Source organism: Myotis lucifugus, unplaced genomic scaffold (genome assembly GCF_000147115.1).
Source record: "Myotis lucifugus unplaced genomic scaffold, Myoluc2.0 scaffold_8, whole genome shotgun sequence".
NCBI classification, from domain to species: domain Eukaryota; kingdom Metazoa; phylum Chordata; class Mammalia; order Chiroptera; family Vespertilionidae; genus Myotis; species Myotis lucifugus.
The window spans coordinates 8,274,084-8,300,271 of NW_005871056.1; the positions used below are offsets into that span (position 1 = coordinate 8,274,084).

The 26,188-nt window shown below is 36.1% G+C and overlaps 2 protein-coding genes and 1 pseudogene across 5 annotated transcripts in view; 2 read left to right on the forward strand and 1 right to left on the reverse strand.

Moving 5' to 3' along the window:
- Positions 1-17,817, forward strand: part of NCK1 (NCK adaptor protein 1) — a 69,603-nt gene extending 51,786 nt beyond the window's left edge. For all 3 annotated transcript variants that reach the window (XM_006083736.3, XM_014450977.2, XM_023749571.1), the window contains 3 exons: positions 1,099-1,342; positions 14,247-14,959; positions 16,895-17,817. In XM_006083736.3, the coding sequence (XP_006083798.1) occupies positions 1,117-1,342; positions 14,247-14,959; positions 16,895-17,089 (1,134 nt within the window). In that variant the 5' untranslated portion in view covers positions 1,099-1,116 and the 3' untranslated portion in view covers positions 17,090-17,817. The remainder of the gene's footprint in view (positions 1-1,098; positions 1,343-14,246; positions 14,960-16,894) is intronic.
- On the reverse strand, positions 9,368-10,090 carry LOC102436010 (annotated as a pseudogene).
- IL20RB (interleukin 20 receptor subunit beta) overlaps positions 14,341-26,188 on the forward strand; it is a 42,054-nt gene continuing 30,206 nt past the window's right edge. The window contains exons 1-2 of one of the 2 annotated variants that reach the window (XM_023749573.1): positions 14,341-14,416; positions 20,432-20,488. The gene's annotated coding sequence lies outside the window, so the exon portion shown is untranslated. The remainder of the gene's footprint in view (positions 14,417-20,431; positions 20,489-26,188) is intronic. The other variant, XM_023749572.1, reaches the window with a different exon arrangement.

Genomic DNA, 26,188 nt, shown 5'->3' on the forward strand with positions numbered 1-26,188 from the left:
CCCTGCCAGCCTTGTCACCCCACACAGCCTGCTGTTTGGTCATTGTTATTACTGTGACAGTGTCCCAGACACTTTGCATATATCTCTATTATTATAATAGATTATTATAGATTAGTTCAAACTACATGGTTATGATATCAGTTCTGTTCTAGTTTTACTAATTTTTTTGTCTCCTTTTTTTATTAACTGAGATAAATATGTTGTTAAAAATTGTCCTCTGTGACCATAGATGTCTATTTTTCTTTGTGGTTCTAGTAATCTATTTTGGAGCTATGTCAATCATAAGTATAGAGGTTATAGACTTTTTATTACTGTATAGTGCCGGAAGCCGGTCCATCCTTGCTGCTTGACACAGTCGCTGCAGGAAAGAAACATCTGCACAGCATATGTTTCAAGGGACCTGGCATATATAGCATATTGTTCTTAATATGTTTGCTCTCCTTAGTGCCATGTGTTTTAACCAAGGTCACCTCTCTGAGAAAGGTTGTTTCCCCAGGTGGGGATTTTTCCCAGAGGTTAGGGAGGGGATACAACCCCTTAATTAAGTGCCAGGCAGGTAGTTAAGCTACATAATCTTTACTCCCTGGAATGGAGATAAGAAACGCCCTAACCTTTGTAATAGAAATTGACAGGATTAAAATCGACTGGTATAAATACAGATGTAACAAGACAATAAACATCAGATCCTGATCAGATCTTAACCAGAGCTTGGCTGGAGTTCCTAACCAGAACTTTGGCTAGAGATCCTGGCTAGAGGTCCTGACTAGGCTGCTGATCAACTGAAGGCTGTCTTCGTGTCATTCCTTCTTCGCCGACTCCGTCCACATCTTTGGGGACCCCTGGATCTGCTGGGGTTGGACTCCAGCAGTATAGTAAACTTCTTTATCATTAGTAATGGTTTTGTCTCAAAGTCTTTTAGTGTGTTATTAATATAGCTACACCAGTTGTGTTTTGATTTGTATTTGCTTGGTGTATTTATTTTTTCATATTTTTACTTTTAACCTTTCAGTGCTCTTAGGTTTTTTAGGTGTATCTCTTTTGAAAAGTATGTAGACTGCTATTATTTACATCTTAAAAATGTTTTCTATGTGGTTACAGTGCTGAAGCTGCTGAAAGATGGCAGAGGAAGTGGTTGTAGTAGCCAAATTTGATTATGTGGCCCAACAAGAACAAGAGCTGGACATCAAGAAGAATGAGAGATTATGGCTTCTAGATGATTCTAAGTCTTGGTGGCGAGTTCGAAATTCTGTGAATAAAACAGGTTTTGTGCCTTCTAACTATGTGGAAAGGAAAAACAGTGCTCGGAAAGCATCTATTGTAAAAAACCTAAAGGATACATTAGGTAAGTTATTCTTGTATTAAAACAGCAACAATACTTTCTTTTAAGTAGATGTTAGAGCTTGGTTCTTTACATAATTTTGGCAGCAGTGGGCAGATCTGACTAGAAAAGGGCTGAACTGGAATTTCAGCTAGACAAGGTAAGTTTGGCTCATAGTAGGTGTTCACATCAGGAGACCAGTGGACGTCATAAGTGTTAGTGGGAAGTTTCTATGAATCTAGCTCTGGTGGGTCTGGCCGGGGTTCAAAAATCAAGCCAGGGTGGTGCTAAGGAGCAGAACTGACTGATCTAGCAGGGGCTTCTTGAACTCTGAGTACCTGATGGAGTTAGGCAAATTCTGCATCTAAATGAGACAGGGATAAATGAGTAAGATGCAGAATTACCACCTTGAAATTAAGGCAGTTTATTTTGCATGGCACATTGCTATATTTTAAATATCTAATGGTTTACACTTTGAACTTTTAAAAGCAAACCATTATTTTATTCTTATAGTTGATAAAAGAATTTTAAATTGTGAATCATTACTGTATAAAAGTAAATTAGATTCATTACTGTAGATTAGCCTCTATAAGGCTGATCTTTTTTATTTTGTTTCTCCTTTTTCCCCCATTCTTTCTTCCTCTAGCTCAGAGGTTCTCAACCTGTGGGTCGCGACCCCTTTGGTGGTTGAACGACCCTTTCACAGGGGTCGCTTAAGACCATCCTGCATATCAGATATTTACATTACGATTCATAACAGTAGCAACATTACAGTTATGAAGTAGCAACGAAAATAATTTTATAGTTGGGTCACAACATGAGGAACTGTATTTAAAGGGCCAGAAGGTTGAGAACCACTGCTCTAGCTGTAAAGTTTGTGTGTTTTTACTGGCCCTCATTAGGGCCAGAGATAGTGGAACCTGCTTTCACACTTGCCTTGGCTGAGCTGATAGGAAGGAAATATGTCCAGATGAGGAGTGGCCTCTTTTTTTTTTTTTTTAAATTAAAGTCTCCTTGGCTGACAGGAAGGAATTGGGAGGGACAGAATTTCATTTTTTGTATTCAGGCAAACATACAGACATTCTATTACTTAAGGATTCTTTGTATATATGTAGAAGAGAAAGTAAAATTTTCCTTGTGAAAGTTTGAAAGTAATATGGCACAACTGACAAATATAAAATATTATTGATTAACTACTTTATATTATTTTTTATTTCTTATTTATTGTTATTCTAGACTAAATCAGCAATAGAAGACAAATCTTTTTTTGTTTTTAACCATTATAAAATAGCAAAAATTTATTGCACAATTCAAAGTAAGATATAAAGTATTAGAAAATTGGTTTCTAAACTAAAAATTCAGTATTCTAAATGTAACTTAATAACAAGTTATTAATCTGAATTTTCACCATGACATTTAACTGCTGTAGTGAGGTTACCTTTTTGAGATTTTTAAGGTTTTGCATATAAAACCATTATTAGTTTTTTATTGAAAGACAAACCAGAAAGAGATTTTCCTTGAGTAGCTAAAAGAGATCAGAGTTAGAACCAGGAATATTTATTATTTTGTGAATACTGGACATTTATTTAAAGCAGCTGTTCTCAACCTGTGGGGCACGACCCCTTTGGCGGTCAAACAACCCTTTCACAGGGGTCGCCTAAGACCATCCTGCATATCAGATATTTACATTACGATTCATAACAGTAGCAACATTACAGTTATGAAGTAGCAACGAAAATAATTTTATAGTTGGGTCACAACATGAGGAACTGTATTTAAAGGGCCAGAAGGTTGAGAACCACTGATTTAAAGCATGTTGATTATTTTAAAGAATGGTGGTATCCTGCGACTAGAGCAAATGTGATGGTAATTAACAAAAGGTAGTGAAAAAACTAATACCATAGAGCAAAGAGGATAAGTTTCCCAATTTTAGATATTACTGCATATAAATTTTAAAGTCCAATTAGATACATTTTTTTTATTATTCATTTTAAGTTAGTGATCTGTAGTTAGCCTTGGATAGTGATGTAAATTCAGGGGTTGCGTCAGACAGCCTTCTCTCCTTTCTCAGAATTTCTGAACTCCTTATTGGTAACTTAAATGTCCCATATAATTAATTTGTTTCACAATGATCGGGCTGATAGAGAGACATTGTTTGAAAGTTAAGAAAACACAGGAAAAAATGAATATATGAATATATTTTCAACTGTTGAAAATATATATGACTTAAAGCTTCTTCTAAAATAACTCTGAATAATAAGGGCACATTTGTGGGCATCATGATATACTTGCTTTACAGGTTCTGTTATAATTCAGGGGGGGGAAATGTTTGGAAAGAGAGGAGCCTTAGAAAAACTTTCTATTGCCTGGGTGTGGGCCAAGTCACATGGATTGGGTGTGGGAAGTTTCAGTGTTGCAGAACAGACCAGGAAGCTCACTCAGAATTATCCTGAGCTGTAACTGACAAAAGAAAACACGGGATTTTTATTCTAAATGGATTGGTTAAACGCCTTTAAAGATTTTTTCAGTAAGTTAATCTGTTTATTAAATCCATAGTTTTCTTGTAGTTTTCAAATTAGATTTTTCACTTTTGTAATTTAAAGGAAAACTGTATGGAGAGAACCTATGGGAGGGGGTTTATATGGGCTGGTGCTTATGTGGTTTATTAAACATAAGCTAAATGATTGGTGATAAATAATACTAGTTTTGACTTTATAAGTAATGTAGTTTTAAAATATTGTATCACTCTTTAACAGATAGCAAAAGGATATAAATAAATGATTTGAGTTTGATGCAGTTCTAATTCAGTAACTTTGAACTTAGCGAGACATTTGAAGTGAATTAAATAAATTAAAAACATAGAAAAAAGGATTGGGTAAGCAAGTTGCTTTATTGTCAACATGATTTTCACATGATCCTCAACATTTGAATTAACACAGTATTGTTTTAGTACCTTTTACTTAGATTGTAGAGGAACAATGTAGACAAGAACATTTAATAAAAGCACAGTAAAATGGAATGTTTTGATTTAATCCATGTAGGATTGTTAGAAGTTACTGTTTCAGTAAATGTGAAATTTTATAGTTTGAAATGAGTTCTGAAAACAACTGCTTGCAAAGAAAATAAAAACTGCGGAAAATAGGAAATTATTTGGCTTGTTTTTAAGTTCTGATCATAAAGTAATACTAATACTCATAAGAGCCTAATCTTTCTATCTAGTGATGGCCTTTTTATAATCTTATGACAATGAAATTGATTTGGTCTCTGAACATTTACTTGATATTTCTAGAAAAATGAACAGAGAATTGTTGTACAAGTCTCATACATAGGGAGTGTAAGGAAACGAAGTGTAACCTGTCGAAATTTCAAGGTAAGGGGCAAAATGGAAAAGGAGCAAGCACTTCGTTGAAAAAGAATATTGTAATTGTAATATTAAGACTCCTTTTATTATTTAGTTAACTTTAGTGGCCAAGAGATATATCTCTTTTGTTTGCTTTTTGGGAAGTTATAAAAATTTTTAGGTCTGCTTTTTTGGTCAGTGTTCCTTTTACAGTTTATTCTTTAACTTATTCATTTATTTGTTTATCAGCATATTTTTATTGAGAGCCTACTGCAAGCAAGGCAAAAATAATAGAATATAAAACTAATACTCTCACAGAATTTACATTCTGGTGGAGAGGTAGATGGTGGTGGTTACTTATTAATTATATAGTGGATTTTGTAGCTAAGTCTGGTCATAATTGATGTTGACTATAAATCAACCAGAAATAGTATAAAATGAATATAATGTATCATTTATATAATGATTCAGTATATACTGTCAATACAATGATAAAATCATCATTCTCTCTTGAGTCTTAGAAAGTTGATAGTTAATCCTAAATACATTTGTAGGTTTAGGGTCAGGATTTGAGATTTGTAACCAAAATACTCCTTTCCTCACTAGCAGCAAGCCAGAATTTACATTTATCTTGCTTTCCAGCTTGTCAGAGTAGATATAGGCTATTCACCCACCTATTCCCTAAATGGGCTTAAAAATTTGAGGAAATAGTATATGTGCTCCTTGTGTGGCAGTGAAAATACCCTTGAAAACAAAAAGTGCACAATAGTTTAGATCAAGCAGAATAATAAAAAACACGAATTTCTCTATTTTATGTAGATAAAAATGAACAGAAAATACAAACAAATTAAATAAAACTCTGTAATGGGAAGAACACTATATATTTGTATTTAGAATTCCTTAGTTCTGCCTCCAGATACACCAATTATTAGTCATGTGGCCAAGGGTATATAACTAAACTTTTCCTATTCCTTTTTGTAAATGAGAGAATTGGGCAAGACTATGACCCTGGAAAGTCCCTTTGAACTCTAGAAGTCTTATAGTCCTGATAAACAGCTAACCAATCTTAGATGTGCCATAAAAACCTGGGGGATATCCAGGAGGGAGAAACTGGTTTTGAAGTATGAACATAACAATTATAGTTCCCTCAAGAAAGAAGAATACTTTCTTTGGCCTCAGTCTATTGAACATTTATTTACTCAGTGATTTAGATGGAGGGAAAATAACATGCTTAACGTAAAGACCTAATACTGGAAGAATGACAAATACATTGTGTACAGAAATATATTTGAAAGCTAAAAACTGCAACAGAAATAAACAAGATAAGTAGAAACAGACATTAATGTAAATTTGTTAAGTTTTTAAAAGAAATTGAAACTGTTGAGAATCTGGCCTGGCAGCAGTTTGCATGAGTAAAAAAGACTTAGTAAGAACTGCTGTGATAGTTAGATGCTAAAAGATCTCAAGACAGTTCATAATGGCATTGATTCAAATTTATGAGGTGCTCGGGTAAAGGGATGCTATAGCTTCTTTCTGTGTATATTGGCCAAATAAAGCATGGCTTAGTTTATATACTTTGGATAGGCATACTTTAACCAGGGGTATTGAGAAACTCAGATGCTTCCAAATCCTGGCATCTAGTATATTAAAGATTTGAAAACCAGGTTACATAAAGAATAGTTGTGGGTACAAAGATTTACCTTAGGAAGAGGACAACTATCATGTGAAGATGCAATATTCACAATTCTTAACCAGGGTTCTTAAAAACTTTTGAGGAGTTAACAATATATTGTTTTGGTTAAGAAACTGTTGTAGGAAGAGAGAAGTTAGACGAGTGGTTAGGAGCAAGGGAAGGATTGGAAGGTATACTGACACTTCTGTTTTTTTCAAAACAAAGCTAACAATAAAAATGAATGCCTCAGAGTTATGCAGATCCTCAGTGTTTAGACCTGATCATTTCCCTCCCAGTCCTGGCCAGGGTCAGCTATATAATGCTATAATAAAGGTTTAAGTATTTTTGAAAAAGTAAATACCAATACTAGGGGTTGAAAAGTAGTAACTACCATTGCTTGCTATGTGCTATGCACTGTGCTGAGTGCTTAACAAAAATTTTATGAGGTAGGTACTTAAAACCGCACCATCATTTCACAAGCAAGGCAACCAGAGTTTAAAGAAGATTAAATAACTTGACCAAGATCAAATTAATCAGTAAATAACAGGACAAAATTTATACTTAGGGTCTCTTTTGTACCCATATCGACTAAAGATTAGAGAAGGTTAGAGTCAAGCAATGGATTAAAAAGATTTAATGCAAAAGGGACCAATTGAGATTAGGAGGTGTACTAATCTCAATTAGTGAAGGCTTGAACCTGTCCAAACACTGTAGCGGCTCCTCACAATAAAGTTTTAATTCTGTTTCTTTGTTACTAATGTTGTGACCCCACCCCATAACAAAGAAACAAAGGAAAATTTCCCCATCGAATTTCTGAATAGTATTACTCCTTCAGGAATGCCGTGTCATAAATTAAAATTGAAAGTGGGTGCAATCATCATGCTATTGAGAAATCTCAACAGTAAATGGGGTCTTTGTAATGGTACCAGATTTATTATCAAAAGATTACGACCTAACATTATCGAAGCTGAAGTATTAACAGGATCTGCAGAGGGAGAGGCTGTTCTGATTCCAAGAATTAATTTGTCCCCATCTGACACTGGCCTCCCATTTAAATTGATTCGACGACGGTTTCCCGTGATGCCAGCATTTGTGATGACTATTAAGAAATCACAAGGACAAACTCTAGACAGAGTAGGCATATTCCTACCTGAACCCGTTTTTGCACATCGTCAGTTATATGTTACTTTCTCTCGAGTTTGAAGAGCATGTGATGTTACAGTTAAAGTTCTAAGTACTTTATCATAAGGGAAATTAGTCAAGCACCCTGAAAGTGTTTTCACTCTTAATGTGGTATACAGGGAGATATTAGAATAAGTTTAATCACTTTGTCAGTCATTGTTTGCATCACTGTTGCTTTTATATCATGTTTTTGTTGTTTTCATATCATGTTTTTGTCATTTTTATATCACGCCTCTGTTGTTGTTATATCCTTTTGTTACTGTTTATTTATTAATAAATTTATATATTATTTTCATGTACATTTTACTAATTTCCTTTCATCTCTCACACTTCTATTATAGAGAAAGGGCAAATAGCAATATTAAAATATCTCTGCTAATTAATTCCCTTTTTAAAGAAATATATTTTATTGATTTTTTACAGAGAGGAAGGGAGAGGGATAGAGAGAAACATCGATGAGAGAGAAACATCGATCAGCTGCCTCTTGCACACTCCCCACTGGGGATGTGCCTGCAACCAAGGTACATGCTCTTGACCAGAATCGAACCTGGGACCCTTGAGTCTGCAGGCCAGTGCTCTATCCACTGAGCCAAACCGGTCAGGGCAATTAATTCCCTTTTAATGTGCACAGATTTCGTGCACTGGGCTACTAGTTATAACATAATTTAGAAATTAACACATTGTATGCGGGAAACGTATTTATACGTTTTACGTTGACTGTAAGAAGTAGAGCCACCTGTTAGCGCGCGATAAAAACTACCCGCAAACAATGTATTAAGAGGTATTAATACTTTATATTTGTATAACTTTATAAAGTAGTTTCACATCTACTCTCATTGCTGAAAGATTGGGAAGACTATTTTTTAGCAATAGAAACGAAGGGCAGTAAACAGGCCCTTCCCAAAGAATTGTAGAAGCAGGGTAAAAAAGCAAGTTATTGATTATGCATACATTTGTCTGTTGTTCACATGATAAATGGTAATTGAACACTTGGTATGAAATAGGAAAATCTTTAGTGAGAAGATACCATGACTGAATCTTGAAGACAGAGGGTGGTGGATGTCATAGGGCAGAAAAACATCATGTGCAAAGGCTCATATCCTTGAAATAGAATGTGTATTTTGGTAACTGAGGAGCTTGTATAGCTATAGCATTAGGTATTAGGTATGAGGTTAAAGACATGCTCAAAAGAGAGATCACAAAAGGCTTTGTATTGCATAGAAAAATGAATATTCTAAGCTTATGTTTTCCCTAAAATATTTCTGGCCTCTAAGGTTAAAATAGGTTATTTTTTTGTGTTTTCCCATTAGGGACTTTCATTTTTGGGTCTGTCCAAAAATTCTTTTTTCTTTTTCTTTTTGACACTGTATAATTAGTCTTAAAGGTTATCTTATTCAGAAATTTTTAAATGGGCACACAATACAATATACAGATCATGTATCATATAAATGTATGCTTGAAACCTGTATCTTATTAACCAAGTCACCCCAATAAATTTAATTTTAAAAAAATCATTTTGTAACTTGCCTTTATTTTCAGGTGTAAAATTTTTTATTTTCTTTTATCAGTATTCAATTTTAATCAATTTAACAAACATTTATTGAGCATCTGCTATTACACAGTTCTAAAGTATAGGGAAATAAAAAGATCAGTGAGACAGAATGCTCTTCTCTGGAAGCTTATGCTAAAAAAAGGGGGGCTTAAAAGACAGACACAGGAAACACTGTCATACAAGGATTCCAGAAATATAAGGTGCTAGAGTTTTTTTGCTTTTATATATATACATTTAAAAATGTTTTTATCGATTTTTAGAGAGAGGAAGGGAGAGGGAGAGAAACACTGATGAGTGAGAGAGCAACATCATTGATCGATAGCCTCCTCCATGCCCTCCACTGGGGATTGAGCCTACAACCAGGAATCCAATCGATGACCTCTTGGTTCCTGGGTCAGTGCTCAGCCTCTGATCCACACCGGCTAGGCTGCATTCATTTCTTTAGGGAATGTGGTAAACCTCAGATTACAAAACCAAGGCCAAAATAACTTTGCAGAATTAGAATGTGGTCAAGAAACCGGTCACACTTTAACTGGATCAGACTTCAACACGGAGCATTTGTGTTCCTCATTCAACATGGGGAAAGAGAATAAACTCTTGCTTCTGCTCTCAGTTGCAGAGGAGGAAGTTTCTCTCCGCACTGACAAACACGATTTCTTTTTTGCTGCTCTTTTTCCTTCTCCTTTCCTTGGTTTCCCCTTTCCACGAAGTTTCTTCAGACGTCTCTGCTCCTCCTTGAAGTCCTGATGCTCCTCTCTGGAGAGGCCATAAAAATGCAGTGTCCCCATGAGCGCAAAATAAGTGTTGTGATTTGGATACCAGTCATATGTCTCCTTCCTCTTGGCCAAAGGCTGCTCACTAAACAGTTTCACCACTTTCATGGATTTGGAATCAGTAGGCCTGGCAACTTCACCAAATAGCCGGGCACTCAGGCGAGTCATGCGCAAGGCATATTCTGAAAGTGAAGACATTTCTGGGGCAGGAGGGAGGAAGAGTCCCCAGTGGTGACCTTCCTCTCCCACGTGCCCTTCCCTAGAGTTCTTAAAAAAGGAAAGAAGTGAAGTTGCTCACTACTGAGAGTGAAGGTGGGAAATGAAGGATATTGAGAAACATGGAGTGGAAAGATGAATAAAATAATAAAGTTGTTAATTTGAAATGGTCCTTGAATAGATTTTTGAAAGGTAGAAGTTTTAATAAGATTTGGGTAAGAAACTACCCAACAAGGTAAACTAAGTCGTGAAGGTGGAAATATCTATTCAGGGAATTGATTTAAGGGGCCACTTGAGTCTGCAAGCCGACGCTCTATCCACTGAGCCAATATTGATTTTTTACAGAGAGGAAGGGAGAGAGATAGTCAGAAACATCGATGAGAGAGAAACATCAATCAGCCGCCTCCTGCACACCTCCCACTGGGGATGTGCCCGCAACCAAGGTACATGCCCTTGACCGGAATCGAACCTGGGACCCTTGAGTCTGCAGGCCGACGCTCTATCCACTGAGCCAAACCGGTTACTGCAAGGGGCCACTCTCTTTTTTAAAAAATCAGTGGAAAAAAATATCCTCAGGAGAGGAGTATCAAGAAGAAAAAAATGTTTTCAGTATCTATTTATTTCTATTTTGCTTGTTTTTTTATTTTGTTTTATAGATTCTGATGTGGGACTCTTTTAAGAAAAAAATTTATGAGGTAAAATTTATATAACATAAAATTAACCTTTTTAAGGTGTACAATTTAATACTGTTTAGTACATTAACAATGATGCGCAATTACATCTATCTGATTGCAAACCATTTTTATCATCCCAAAAGGAAACCCATCCCTGATTAGCAGTCACTCCCTGTTACCCCTTTCCTTCAGCCTCTACAAAGCACTAATCTGCTTTCTGTCTATAGGGATTTACCTATTCTGGCTATTTAATATAAATGTGTATAATATGTGACCTTTTGTGTCCAATTTCTTTCATTTAGCACACTTTTTAAGGTGCATCCATGTTGTAGCATGTATCACTATTTCAACCCTTTTATGGTTGAATAATGTTACATTATATGAATATACCACTTTGTTTATCCATTCATTTGTTGATGGACATTTAAGTTGTTTCTACTTTTTGGTTATTGTGAATAGTGAAGCTGTGAACATTTGTGTACAAGTATTTGAATACCTTTTTTTTTCTTTTGGGCCTACACCTGGAATGGAATTATTGGATCATATGGTAATTCTGTGTTTAACATTTTGAGGAGCCATCAAACTGTTTCCATAGCACTTGCACCTTTTTACACTTTGCCCAGCAATGTAAGAAGAGTTCCAGTTTCTCCATATTCTCACCAACCCTTACTTATTTTTTTGGCTTGGTTTGGTTTGGTTTTATTATCGCCATCCCAGTAGGTGTGAAGTGGTATTGCATTGTGGTTTTGATTTACATTTCCCTAATGACTAATGATATTGAGCATCTTTTCATGTGCTTTTTGGGCATTTGCATATATTCATTGGAGAAACATTTATTCAAATTCTTTGCCCATTTTTTAAAATAGGATTTTTCTTTTTGTTGTTGGTTCTAACATGTATATGTTCTAAAATATATACCCTTAACAGAATATGATTTGAAAATATTCTTTCCTAATTCTGTAGGTTGTCTTTTCATTTTCTTGATAGTCTTTGCACAAATGTTTACTTTAATGAAGTACAATTTATCTTTTTTGCTTGTGCTTTTTTGGTGTCAAATCTTAAGAATTCATTGCTATATTCAAGCTCATGAAAATTTTACTGTATGTTTTTTTCTGAAAGTTTTAACTATTATATTTGTGTCTTTGATCCATTTTGAGTTAATTTTTGTATGTGTTGTGAAGTAGGAGTCCAACTTCATTCTTTTGCATGTGGATATCCAGTTGTCCTAGCACATTTGTTGAAGAGACTATTCTTTTCCCCATTGAATGATGTTTGCCTCCTTGTTGAAAATCAGTTGACCATTTAAGTATGGATGTATTTCAGAAATCTTGATTATCTGGTATACACAGCAACTTTTAAAAGCCCTTATTACCCCATGTATATCCTTTCACAAACTCTTCTTTCTCAGGTTTTTAATGTCTGTTTCTTGCCCAATTGCTGTCACTTCCCCAGACTACTGTATCAATTAATGATTTCAGCAAAAGACACTCTTGCCCTGGGAATGCTCTAAGTCAGGTGAAACCAAGGCAAGCCATTGTGCTGGTCCTTCAGGTAGCTGAGATAGATTGAAACCCACAACTACAGTTCTTTGAGAATAAGATCTTTGGTGCTTCTTCTGGCATTAGGAGTGCAGATTGCTGTTCTCACAACCACTACTGATTGGGGATATCAGTGATTGTTGGCAAGCAACTTAAAATGCCACTGCTTTCTCTATGCTACAAAGCAGCACCTTCTTTCTTCCCTAAATCTGGCCCTAGTTTTTTACTACATTCCAGAATTCTGCAAAAGTTGATTCTGACCATATTTGCCAGCTCATTCATTACTTTTTGGTGGATGGATGGAGGCCTAGAGTTTTCTACTCCATAGGAATTCTAATGTGAGGATTTTAAAGGATGGTGGTACTACTAATCAGAAGTAAGAAAATCAGGAGGAATGGAGTTGATTTATGTATATTTTATTTGGACATGGGTGTTTGTATTTGAGGTGCTGTGGTACATTCTGTAGATATCTAGTGACAATTGGAATTGTAGTGCTTGAATTCCAGAAAAAGCTTAGAGCTGTAAAGAGACCTTGGAACCTTCTATACAGAAGTTATAGAAAATGAAAATGAAAATGAGGTATAGGGGAAGTCCAAGCATGACATCTCAGGAAACACTTTAAACTAAGGAATCATTCACCTTTGGATTCATCCACAAAAATTGACTTTGTTTCTACTACTAGTGTAGGTGCTGTACTGCTAAGCACTGGAGATACAAGGTAATAAAATCGTTTTCTATCCGAGGGAAGCTCATTCTCTTATTAAGGAGACAGACTAGTAAACAAATAGAATGCAATTTTATAACAAGGTTTAGAAGAAAAATTTAATATAAGAAGTTAGGAGTGAATGGCGAAAAAATGGAAGGAAAAAGGGAAGACAACTTTTTAAATAATGGCATAGTTTAAAGGGAGTAGCAGAGTTGAAATAAAATTATTTAAGAATAGAGGTGATCTGAGTGTGGTTTTAAACAATAGAGTAGAAAGGAAAGAAGGATGGTCAAGTGTCATAAAAGAGGCAGTAAAGATGGCAAGAACCCAGAAGGATCAGTAGTTAGAAACTTGGGTGAAGAAAAGGACTATGGGTAATGAGAAAGTTTTGAGAGAGTGAGAAGGTATTTGAAAAATTTTACCTAGGAATGCCTTCGTTTTCTTGCTAAAAATAGAATATAAAATCATGTGATAAGAAATGAGCAGTGGTGAAAATGCCTGATTAGAGTTGATGTAACATTTGTGATGATGGCACCATTTGATGATTTTTTCATATCTTTCAACAAGTTTATATTAATCACCCATTGTGAGATCCTTGGGATTACATCCATGAACAAAGTAAACAAAATCCCTGCCCTTGTGGAGCTTACATGTGAATGGAATGAGAGGAAGCAAACAAATAATATATTATTTTAAAATAAACATAGGAAACAAATAAGAGCAACTTGGGTCTTAGAACTAAGAAAGCAAATGAGAGTATTACCCAGACATAACTACAATTTTATATTGTATACATCAAGTTGTAAATTAATTTATTATTTACTTCAATTATAAAAATCTAGGTTTTAAAAATAAGACAAGAAGAAGATGGGTTTGGTGGATCCTTTATATATGTACTTAGATTGTAGGTATGAGAGAAATAATCTGTATTTACATTTCAGAGAAAATGCATTAATTTAGGACAATTTTATAATTGTGCAGTTATTTTAGGGTCTTCGATAAGAAAAAAGATGAAAAGGTAAATTTTCATATAACTACAGTTAAGTGGTTATGAAAAGAGAATTGGTAAAGGAGGTGGTCAAAAAGTACAAATTTCTAGTTATTAGTCATGGGGATGGAAGGAAGGGGAGAAGAGGGTGGGTGGAAAGAAAGAAAGAGGAATTTATTTAAGTTTAAAGGCTTACAAAACTAGTCAAAGATTTCTTAATGAGCAAATTGGTTTTTTAGGTTATCATTGTTTTGTTTTCTCATTACTTTTTTTTCTAATTTAAACAGGCATTGGAAAAGTGAAAAGAAAACCCAGTGTACCAGATTCTGCATCTCCTGCTGATGATAGCTTTGTTGACCCAGGGGAACGTCTCTATGACCTCAACATGCCTGCATATGTGAAATTTAACTACATGGCAGAGAGAGAGGATGAATTATCATTGATAAAAGGGACGAAGGTGATCGTCATGGAGAAGTGCAGTGATGGGTGGTGGCGAGGTAGCTACAATGGACAAGTTGGATGGTTCCCTTCAAACTATGTAACTGAGGAAGGTGACAGTCCTTTGGGTGACCATGTGGGTTCTCTGTCAGAGAAATTAGCAGCAGTCGTCAATAACCTAAATACTGGGCAAGTGTTGCATGTGGTACAGGCTCTTTACCCATTCAGCTCATCCAATGATGAAGAACTTAATTTTGAGAAAGGAGATGTAATGGATGTTCTTGAAAAACCTGAAAACGACCCCGAGTGGTGGAAATGCAGGAAGATCAATGGAATGGTTGGTCTGGTGCCGAAAAACTACGTTACCATTATGCAGAATAATCCATTAACCTCAGGTTTGGAACCATCACCTCCACAGTGTGATTACATTAGGCCTTCACTCACTGGAAAGTTTGCTGGCAATCCTTGGTATTATGGGAAAGTCACCAGGCATCAAGCAGAAATGGCATTAAATGAAAGGGGGCATGAAGGTGATTTCCTCATTCGTGATAGTGAGTCTTCGGTAAGTTGGTTTTCAAAGGTAAATGGAAGTAGAGCACTGCGTATTAAAAAAATTGGAGAGGTTAATTGGCTTCCCTATAAATGTTCTGAAGCTTAAGTCAACGTTTTTTCCAACTTTATTTTGAATAAAATACAGCCCTAGTAGTGATACTCTACTGGATTATTTGGTCTAGTCTAGTACTGTTGGTTTTGCATTCCTGAATTATTTTCTGTTGCATTAAACTGAAAAAGGGAGAAACTAGGAAAATATTTGTTTTGAAACATTTCTTAAATTGCATATTGGATGCACTGTTGTCCATATAATAAAGGGAATTCCTAAATTTAAAAATTTTATATTTAAGTTTCTTCATAAATTGCTTGTTTAGAAATTGGAATACACTTTTATTATGTACCTCAAAAACTTTTTTTAAATGGTTATGGTATTTAAAATGCACTTGTGATAAAAGTTAAATTTTATTCTAATACTAATAGAACTATAAACCATAAAAAATAGTTATGTGGACTCTTGGGTACTGTCTAGGGATCTTAGAATTTGATGATACTCATTTCCCTTAAAAATGGCCTTTATTTTTCTTTGATAAAGGATACCACTGTGTTTCCACTTTTCAAATCATGATTAGTATTGGTTTTGTTTGTGTGTATGTAGTTGTACAAAAGTGAATGTGTGATTGTACAAAGGTTGAAAAAAAGTCAGAAGTTAGCTATCTGGTGCAAGGTGTGTGTGTGTGTGTGTGTGTGTGTGTGTGTGTGTGTGTGTGTATGCATGCATGCACGCACGCACGCGCACAAGAGGAAGGAAGGGATAGAGGGAGGAAAGATAATGACTGAACTGCCAAAGTCTAAAGTTCAGGAAATGGAGCCTGTAACATGCATACCCAACCCCCCAGGAAGAGCAGGTGATTGACGATAGGGAAGTGGTTGGATGCCTGACCTGGCCCTGCTTTCCAGGACAAGCAGTGGGGGTTAGGAAGGGAGTGACCTTGGAGTGATTGGTAAAGTATGGGATGTTTCCAAGTAGCCCACTGTTTGAAGCTTTGGCAGTAATTGGATAAAAAGAGGATTCTGGGGTTAATACTGACTATTCAAAAGAGTGTTAAGTTAAAAAGTCTAATTAAGGAAGTTAAGGAAGTAGCTTAATTAAAGAATACTGTTTATTTTCTTGTGGCTAATTGAACATAGATATTAACCAAAATATACCATTGTTTTTAGCAGTAGAGTTTTTGAAGTAGAGATCTTAGGCATATTTTGTTTGACCTGCACAGTGTTTTTAAAAAACATTTGAATATATTGTCAGCATTTAAATATTGGGAGATTAATTATAAAAACTTAGATAGCAGACCTCCCTTTTAAAATTGGAAGACCTGTCAACATTAAGTCCATATTCCTACAAGGCAGCAGTCACAGCTAAGTGGCCACCTCCCTTAGACTGGGGCCTTGCATATCCCCTCAGGAAGAGCAGGTGTTTGATAGGGAAGAATAGCACTGTAGTTCCCTCTATCTACCCTGTCACTTTTTTCCCCCCCCTCCCCCCTTACTCTGTAAGACAGCTACTATTTGTTACTAATTGAAAAGGGGTAGATGTAGATGTCTTGGGTTTTCTCTAGTAGTCTGACTGGAGAGAAGATAGCTCCAGATGTGCTTCAGATATTACTAAAGGATTTGCTGTGGTGTTAGGTAGAACATGTTGAGACTTTGGAGTCTTACTGCTTGGGTTTCAATCCTGACTATTGTTAACTAGATGGATGATCTTGGACAATTTAGCTTCTCTCAGCCTCAATTTTCTCATCAGTAAAATGGGTTTGTTTTGAGGCATAAGTAATTTAGCATAGTGCCTAGCACCTAATAACTGTTCACATTTTAACCGTTATTAGTTTAATATAAAAATGCTAACAGATGTCTTTCAAAATGTTTACCCTACATGTTTTTTCTCTTTTAGCCAAATGATTTCTCAGTATCACTAAAAGCACAAGGGAAAAACAAGCATTTTAAAGTCCAACTAAAAGAGACTGTCTACTGCATTGGGCAGCGTAAATTCAGCACCATGGAAGAACTTGTAGAACATTACAAAAAGGCACCAATTTTTACAAGTGAACAAGGAGAAAAATTATATCTTATCAAGCATTTATCATGATACTGCTGACCAGAAATGATTGCTGCACAGCTCTAATTCGTCATGTAATTGAAGACTGAGAAACTGTCAGTCCAATCATACTTGATTGGATATTGCTATTTCTAACTCTATATGAGAATGACTATAATACATAAGTATTTTTATTATAACTCAGCCCATACATATATACTACGTATGCAAAGCATCTGCATAAGCGATTCTTTTTCCTTGGTCTTCTGTTTTATTGTTTCCTTTGTTTTTTTCTTTGCTTCTAATAATAAGGTTTTATATTTTGAAAAAATGATGCAAATCAAAAGTCTTTTTATGGAAGAATTTCCTTATTGTCTCTCTTTTATTTCCTTGTAAGGGCACCATATTAGTCACTTTCTCAATGGTTTCTCTTCATATAAAATTATATCAATATATGACATATGCTAAAATAAATTTCTTGGAGAGTGTTAATCATTTCTGTGACTAAATAGCAATAATAAATGGAAAATTAGAAATTATTTTTAGGTATTATATTTGTCATAAGCCATTGTAAATACCAATCAAGTATGTTTTGTCTGCCATTTTTAAAAATTCATTTATTGTCTTCACTGTAAATGGGACATAGGTTAGAAAACATATCTTGTACAATTTTAATTTACAAGTGTTGGAAACAAAAATCTAAATTTCTAAGACTTTCTTGGGGTGCTTCTTTTTCATCTGGTTATTCAAGAGAACAAAGCCGTTTTTCAAACTGTAAATGGAGGCTCTAGTGTTATTTTTCCCCAAAGCATCTTGTGTTAGGATATATCTGTGCCAGTGTAAAAAAAGCTATGGCCAAATTTGGGGTAAATAAGAGGCAGTGAGATATTTGGTCTCCCTCCCACCCCATCCCTTAACATCAATAATTATCAGGCATGATATTTCTACTATTTCCATTTCCGCCTTTCAGCTTGAGTTTTGTTGACTGGGACACTAAAATTGATGTATACCTGGGATGAACTCATAGTTAGAGAAAATATTTTTTAAATCTTATTTTTGCAAGTGCTTCTGTTATGTTTTTGTTTACCAAGCAGAAGTTTGGGTGTATGGATGAGAGGCTACTATAGAGTATTAAATTTAATTCTATAGGTCACAGAAGAAAACCAGTTGTATTTTGTGGTCACAGCTTCTCCCTCCATTATTCTGTAGATTGAAATTTAAGCAAAGCAACCTTCAGTATTTTAATTGACAGTTCTTACTAAAATCACAAAACTTGTAAACAGAAGTCATATATTTTGAAAAATTTCCCAGTGCAGCCTAAGCAAATTAATGTTTCCATTCCTAATATGTTATAAGCAAACACTTAATACATCAGAATTACTGATGCTAAAATTGAAGTCATCTAATGTATGAGTTTAGAATATAAATATATATACACATAGTTATACTATATATATGTATATATATGTATATATATATATATATATATATATATATATATATATATATATATATTTTTATTGATTTCAGAGAGGAAGGGAGAGGAAGAAAGAGATGAAAGAGAATCATTGATTGGCTGCCTTCTGCACACCCCATACGAGGGATCGAGCCTGCAACCCGGGCATGTGTCCTTGACCGGAACTGAACCCGTAACTCTATCCTATCCACTGAACCAAACTGGCTAGGGCTGATTTTTTTTTTTAATTTGTTTTATTAAAAAAATATTTTTTTAATCTTAAAATTATTTTAAAATCATTTTAAAAGATGTTGCCACTGGGTGGCAGGCCTGGCTTCTCCCACTAAGCAACAGGAGTCAGCAAATATAAATAAGACATTGCTGTACAAGCTTTCATCTGTATTACATCTGCATTTAAAGCCTTTAAGTTTATATTTCATTATCTTTCTCAGCCCCCCCCTTTATTTTTTTAATTTTTAAAATCACAGTTTATATTCAATATTATTTCGTAGTAGTGTCTGGTGTACAGCATAGTGGTTAGACATCAGTCCCCCTTTGTTTAAGATGATTATTAGTAAATAAGTTTAATGAAAATAAGTTATGTATGCTTATCTTTTTGCTGTAAAATCACTTGAACATAAATTGAAGAAAACAGTTATAAAGTGCTTTTGAAATGACTAGATAGGAAACATCTTTTTATTTAATTTCAAACAAACGTTTGATGATGATGTTTTCTCCATCACTTTTTTATCCAGTCTTATTAAAAAATTGATTTTTTATAAAGGGAGCAATTAATACTTTGCATCATAGACATGAACTATTTATAGCAAACCCCAGTGAGTTGGTTTTGAGAAAATAGCTAGGAAGAGAGTAGCACTGGAAACTGCGTATTTTTGTGCCATAAATAGATTTATAATAACTAGAGAGTTCCCAGATAGCCCATATATGCCAGTAATACCTACTCTGACCTCTTCATATTATGGGACAAAAACCTCACTAGGAACTACTTGATTTTGTACTGTAACATTTTATCAATTTTTAAAAGTCTTAAACCAGTCTTCACACCAATGGTTGGTTTTATAAGCATGAGTTTTACTTGAAGCCATTTTCATAAGAAATAGAACAACCTTAGAAAAAATCTACATAGCTAGCTAGTTGCAGGAATTCTATTAGAAACCAGATTTCCTTGTTCCCAGCCTGGTGTACTCAGTATCACCACATACTGCCCTCTGTGTGTGTGTTTTTATTTTACTTTTTAATATATTGATTTCAGAGAGGAAGGGAGAGAGAGAGAAACATACAATGATGAGAGAGAATCATTGATTGGCTGTCTCTTGTACACCCCACACTGGGGAATCGAGACCACAACCCAGGCACATGCCCTGACTGGGAATTGAACCGTGACCTCCTGGTTTATAGGTCAACGTTCAACCACTGAGCCATGCCAGCCAGGCTGTGTGCTTGTTTTTAGGCTAGAGGAGAGTCCTAGAAAGGGCAGTATTACAGGATTTTTGTCACCTGTGAGGAGATGCTTAGCTATCAGTTAAATACACATAGCACAGATAACCCTGCCCAGCCTACTTCCACAAATAACTTCTCCAAAATATTGAAAGAAGGTTTTTCAAAACTGAATAAGCTCAATAAGTAAAAGCTGTTGCTGCTGGGTCTGTTAGTTGGTCATAACACAGGTGTCTAGCACTATTAATGACAGTGTGTCACAGATTTATCATTAAACAATCCATTGCCATTGCTGGAAGAATAAGGCCTAGCAGATGAGCAACTTGGGTTGTTAGAAATTTGGGTGTGTAGTATGCAAAGTATGCTGGTCTACAAGTTTTTATAAGGATGCCCCAAAAATAAAAAAATTAAAAGGTCACCCTTAAATGGCACATCAAGTATCTCCAGCTTTAATGCTCTAATTCTATCATCTAATCCAGAGATTGCAAAGAAGCAGGTACCTTGTGAGAAAAAGAAAAGGCACCTCTTCCTCCCAGGTAAGCCCAACCCCCTTCCTTATTGAGAAGTCTGAATTTATACTACATGCACAATCCTCCCCCACTCCATCTTTTTTTTTAAATTAAATCTTTATTGTTCAGATTATTACAGTTGTTGTCCCCCCCCCCCCATAGCTCCCCTCCACCCGGGTCCCACCCCACCCTCTGCCCACCCCCCCCGCCAGTGTCCTCTCCTCATCCATAGGTGTACGATTTTTGTCCAGTCTCTTCCTGCATCCCCCACACCCCTTTCCCCCCAAGAATTGTCAGTCCACTCCCTTTCTATGCCCCTGATTCTATTATATTCACCAGTTTATTTTGTTCATCAGATTATTTATTCATTTGATTTTTAGATTCACTTGTTGATAGATGTGTATTTGTTGTTCATAATTTGTATCTTTACCTTTTTCTTCTTCTTCCTCTTCTTAAAGGATACCTTTTAGCATTTCATATAATAGTGATTTGTTGGTGATGAACTCCTTTAGCTTTTTCTTATCTGTGAAGCTCCTTATCTGACCTTCAATTCTGAATGATAGCTTTGCTGGGTAGAGTAATCTTGGTTGTAGGTTCTTGCTTTCATCACTTTGAATATTTTTTGCCACTCCCTTCTGGCCTGCATAGTTTCTATTGAGAAATCAGCTGACAATCTTATGGGTACTCCCTTGTAGGTAATTGACTGTCTTTCTCTTGCTGCTTTTAAGATTCTCTCTTTGTCTTTTGCTCTTGGCATTTTAATTATGATGTGTCTTGGTGTGGTCCTCTTTGGATTCCTTTTGTTTGGGGTTCTCTACGCTTCCTGGATTTGTAAGTCTATTTCTTTCACCAAGTAGGGGAAGTTTGCTGTCATTATTTCTTCAATTAGGTTTTCAATATCTTGCTCTCTCTCTTCTTCTGGCGGCCCCTTACACTATCTTCATATTTTTGGATTCTTTTTTCTTTTTGTTTTTCTGGTTGGGTGTTTTTTGCTTCTTCATATTTCAAATCTTTGACTTGATTCTTGCGATCCTCTAGTCTGCTGTTGGATCTCTGTATAATATTCTTTATTTCAGTCAGTGTATGCTTAATTTCTAGTTGGTCCTTGTTCATAACCTCGAGGGTCTCACTAGATTTCTTGAGGGTCTCACTAAATTTATCGGCGGTTTCTAGAAAATTCTTGAAAAACCTTATAACTGTGGTTTTGAACTCTATATCCAGTAGTTTGCCTTCCTCCATTTCTGTCATTTGTGACCTGTTTCTTTGTCTCCGCATTTTGGCTGCTTCCCTATGTTGATAGAGTGGCTTTCTGTGCTAGGTGGCCTAGGGCCCAGTGGCTCAGCCTCCCCAATTACCTGAGGTGGACACTCTTGGTGCACCCCTTTGTGGACTTTGTGCACAATCTTATAGTTAAGCCTTGATGGTTGTAGGTATCACTGGGCGGAATTGACTTCCAGGCCAATTGGCTGTGAGAATCAGCTGTGTCTACAGTGGGAGAACTTCTGTGCTGGAGACACCCTTATGAGGCAAGACTTGCTTCAGTGGGGCTTTGGTGCTCACTGAGTCTGCCCCCTGAGTGTGTCCCTTATGGATCTGAGGAGTTGTAATTGGATGGTCCCATTCTGACCACTGGGTACACTGGATCTTGGATTTCTAAGGAGGTGCTAATTAAGCCTCTGCCTGAGGCTACCCAGCAGGAGCTATGGAGAGATCTGCAGATTCCTCTTCTTTGTTTGGGGTTTGGAGGTGCCCAGATGAGGCCCAGCTATGAAGCAATGCAAGCTGCTTTGGGGCCTGGGGCCTTGGGCCTTGGGCCTTCTTTTGGATGTTCTGGGTCTCTCTGACCCAGCTGCAGTTTGTTAGGTAATTTTAGATTGCAAAGGGCCAGGCTATTCATATGCAAAAGCCTCTGCACACAGCTTGGGTGGGGAAGGGTCTCAGGGAATCAACAGGGCAGGGCAAACAGCTATGGCTGATCCTCAGCCCTGCCCTAAGAGGCCCCGGGTCTCAGTGTCCTGGTAATGGCTGCAAGCACCTCTGAGAGAAAGCCGCCCTTGAATTCCACCTGAAGCCAGATAGTACAGTTTCTCCCTGTATGAGTCTGGGTCCCCAGAGACTCACCCGGAACTGGAGTTCAGTTCATTCGGGAGCTTGTGTCTCCCTCCCGATTGAAAAAGACAACCGTGTCCTCAGTTGCCAGCCCTTTCTGCGTGCACCTCCATACCTCTGCACTTTACTTCCGCACCTCCTCTGAGTCTCAGTGTGCTTTTCTCTTTCCTTTTAGTTGTAGAATTTCCACTCAGCCAGCCTTCCAGTGGTTCTGGGTAATGTCCGTTTTGTCTTTTAGTTGTAGTTTTGAAGTGGTTGTGGGAGGCAGCAATTTCAGGTGTTTACCTATGCCGCCATCTTGGTTTCTCCTATAATCTAGACTTTTTCCCCACTCCATCTTGACTAGGGTGCCCTGTTCAGGATACAACCATCTAGTTACACCCACACAATCCTTAAAAAAGTGTTTACATTTGAAAATTGAGGTATTTCACATAAAATTCAAGAGTTCTGGTTTCCTTTGAAGAATGAGTAGTTGACAATACTAGAGAGGAATTCCCACAAGGCAACTATCATGTAGAACAGTGATGGCGAACCTATGACACGCATGTCAGAGGTGACACGCGAACTCATTTTTTTTGGTTTATTTTTCTTTGTTAAATAGCATTTAAATATATAAAATAAATATCAAAAATATAAGTCTTTGTTTTACTATGGTTGCAAACATCAAAAAATTTCTATATGTGACGCGGCACCAGAGTTAAGTTAGGGTTTTTCGAAATGCTGACATGCCGAGCTCAAAAGGTTCGCCATCACTGATGTAGAACATAGTAAGGATGGTCCCCTTAATTTTAAGGAAAAAAAAAAAGTCTTTCCAACCCTTATCCTCCTACTTCAGATCTTCAAATGCAGTTACTATTGCTCCCTTTTTTACCTGTAACATGGAGAATTTTTGGTGTGGATTCTGGAAACTATCATCAGGAACACTTTAAATGCAGTGTCTAAATTAATAAATTAAGAATGTAGTATTACAGCATGCTTTAACTTTTCCACATTAATATTTGCTAGAAGATATGGGGATTCTTTGTAATCATGTAGATATTTTAACTGTTTCCAAATGGCTTTACAACTGTAGTCACTTCTTCCTTAAAGGACATTTGATATATTAGATAGATGACATACTAATTTTATGTTCTGAACAGTATACAGTGAATTCTTTTTAAAAAAATGCCACATTACTGCTCCTGGGGGAGACCATTATTTGTCTGTTTGATTCTATTGCAAGGCAAGATAGGAAGCTTTTCTCTTCTGAGAAGTTGGTTCTATTAGTTTAGCAAGTTTTTATGACTCAACTCTGTCATCTTCTAAACACTTGTAGGCTATTATACTATGCATACTACACGCCCAAATTTCTTGCTGTTGCATGACCTAAACCAAGTGACAGAGGGACCAAAATATACTTTTCTAGTTTACTAACAAGTTATTCTTTTGATATGAAAGTATATACAATTTGCTAAGACTTGTTTAATGAGTAGGACCTAAACTGGGTTTGGTAAGGTTTTGAAGAACAGGAGGAGTTTTTCAGTTATCATTGGCCATGTTCACAGAGGTAGATGTATCTTTTTGAGACTATGTTTGCCAGCTGGAGCACTTATATCAAATATTTCAGAATTGGCCCGATGCCTACAATAGCTTAACACAAACATTTAATTGACTTACTGGGCTGCCTAATTTTTAAATGTTTCAACTCAAGTTACTTTTTAAGCTGTTTTTAAAGCTCAAAGGAAAGCTGGTCTCAGTGTTTTGGAATGATGTTGCAAATTGTATTTATAACTACAGAAGACAAAAAGGCAATACTTAGTTTTTCTCTATGTTTTCCTGTACCTCATAGAATGATAATGACTTTCAAACAGGAAGACAAACATAAAAATAGACAACTGAAAATAGACATCTAAGGTTGTAAGATACTTAGTTGCTTTAAATAAATTTCTGGGCTCAAATAATTTATATCTTAGACTATGTAGAAAATTTGCAGATAGCCTTTGGGAAATTACGGAGAGAGGTGAATTCCAGGATGAGACTGAAGTGTTGTCTAGTTTATGCTGAACACAGGAATGGTTATTAAATTGATACTTTCTGACCCCTTATGGAAGAAATTAGTAATTCTTGAATACACGTGTTTTTTCTAGGAACAAGTGATGCCAACTTGTCTTGATATGTTTTCTAGAGTATAGATAAAGGGCTATGTTACAGAAAACAAATATTGATTTCATCAGGGCATATGCTAATCACTTGGTGTCAAGATGAAAAAATATGTTTTGAACTGTTATATCTGTGTGTATTATTATGTGTCTATATTTAAACAGTTTTTAAAGATATTTGTCCAGCATCCAACCAACTCACTTCAGATATTTGATGTTCAGGTGCTAGACTCTTCTAACCTAGCAATATGATAATGAAAATGGACAAAGTTGTCCAAAAGCTGTCATAAAACTTACATTTCTGGTGATATAATGCCTAATGGAGAAGTGCGCTGAAGAAAAAAAGAGCAGGTTAAGGGGATTGGAGAGTGAGAATCGGGGTGTTAATTATGTAAAATGATCAAAGGAGGCCTCCTATAAAATTGACCTTTGAGCATATTGTGTGACTAGGATTAAACTGGTTGAGTGAAAATTCAGCAACCAAAATCATTTGAAAATTATGTTAAGATCTTCACTATTACAGAGCATTATTTCTGAATTTCAAATTTTAAAATTGAGTAAGATAGTATTTGTTTTATTTAAATGTGGAACTTTTAACTACAGAGAGCAATTCCGAATAAAGCCTGATTCTCCATCTTAAGAAGAGGTGTTGAGGCCCTAGCTGGTTTGGCTCAGCAGATAGAGCATAGGCCTGTGGACCAAAAGGTCCCAGGTTCGATTCCTGTCAAGGGCATACCAGTGATGGCAAACCTTTTGAGCTCAGAGTGTCAGCATTTTGAAAAACCCTACTTAACTCTGGTGCCGTGTCACATATAGAAATTTTTTGATATTTGCAACCATAGTAAAACAAAGACTTATATTTTTGATATTTATTTTATATACTTAAATGCCATTTAACAAAAAAAATCAACCAAAAAAATGAGTTCGCGTGTCACCTCTGACACGTGTGTCACCTCTGACACGCGTGTCACCTCTGACATGCGTGTCATAAGTTCGCCATCACTGGCATATACCTTGGTTGCAAGCTCCTCCCCGGCCCAGGCCCTGGTCAGGGCTCATGCAGGAGGTAACCAATCGATGTGTTTCTCTCACATTGATGTTTATCTTTCCCTCTCCCTTCCATTCTCCCTAAAAATCAACAGAAAAATATCCTCAGGTGAGGATTAACAACAACAACAAAAAAGGTGTTGGGGAATGTCACAGAAAAAATCAGTTATGACTGCAGGAAGGACAGTTTGACAGACTTATGGGCTTTATTTGATCACACCGTAAGGAAAGAATTGAGGTTAAATTCCTGATGCTCTGCACTGGTGGCCAGACAATAGGGAGGAAGTTGAAAAACTAAAGTATGTTTCGAGGAGGTGTTAAAGGGCTGAAAACGAAAGCTTAGCAGTGTGTGGAAATTATATCTGAGCAGACTCAGTGGGAGCAGGAGTTAGAAAAATCTAAGACACAGAAAATTCCACTGCTTAAATACCCT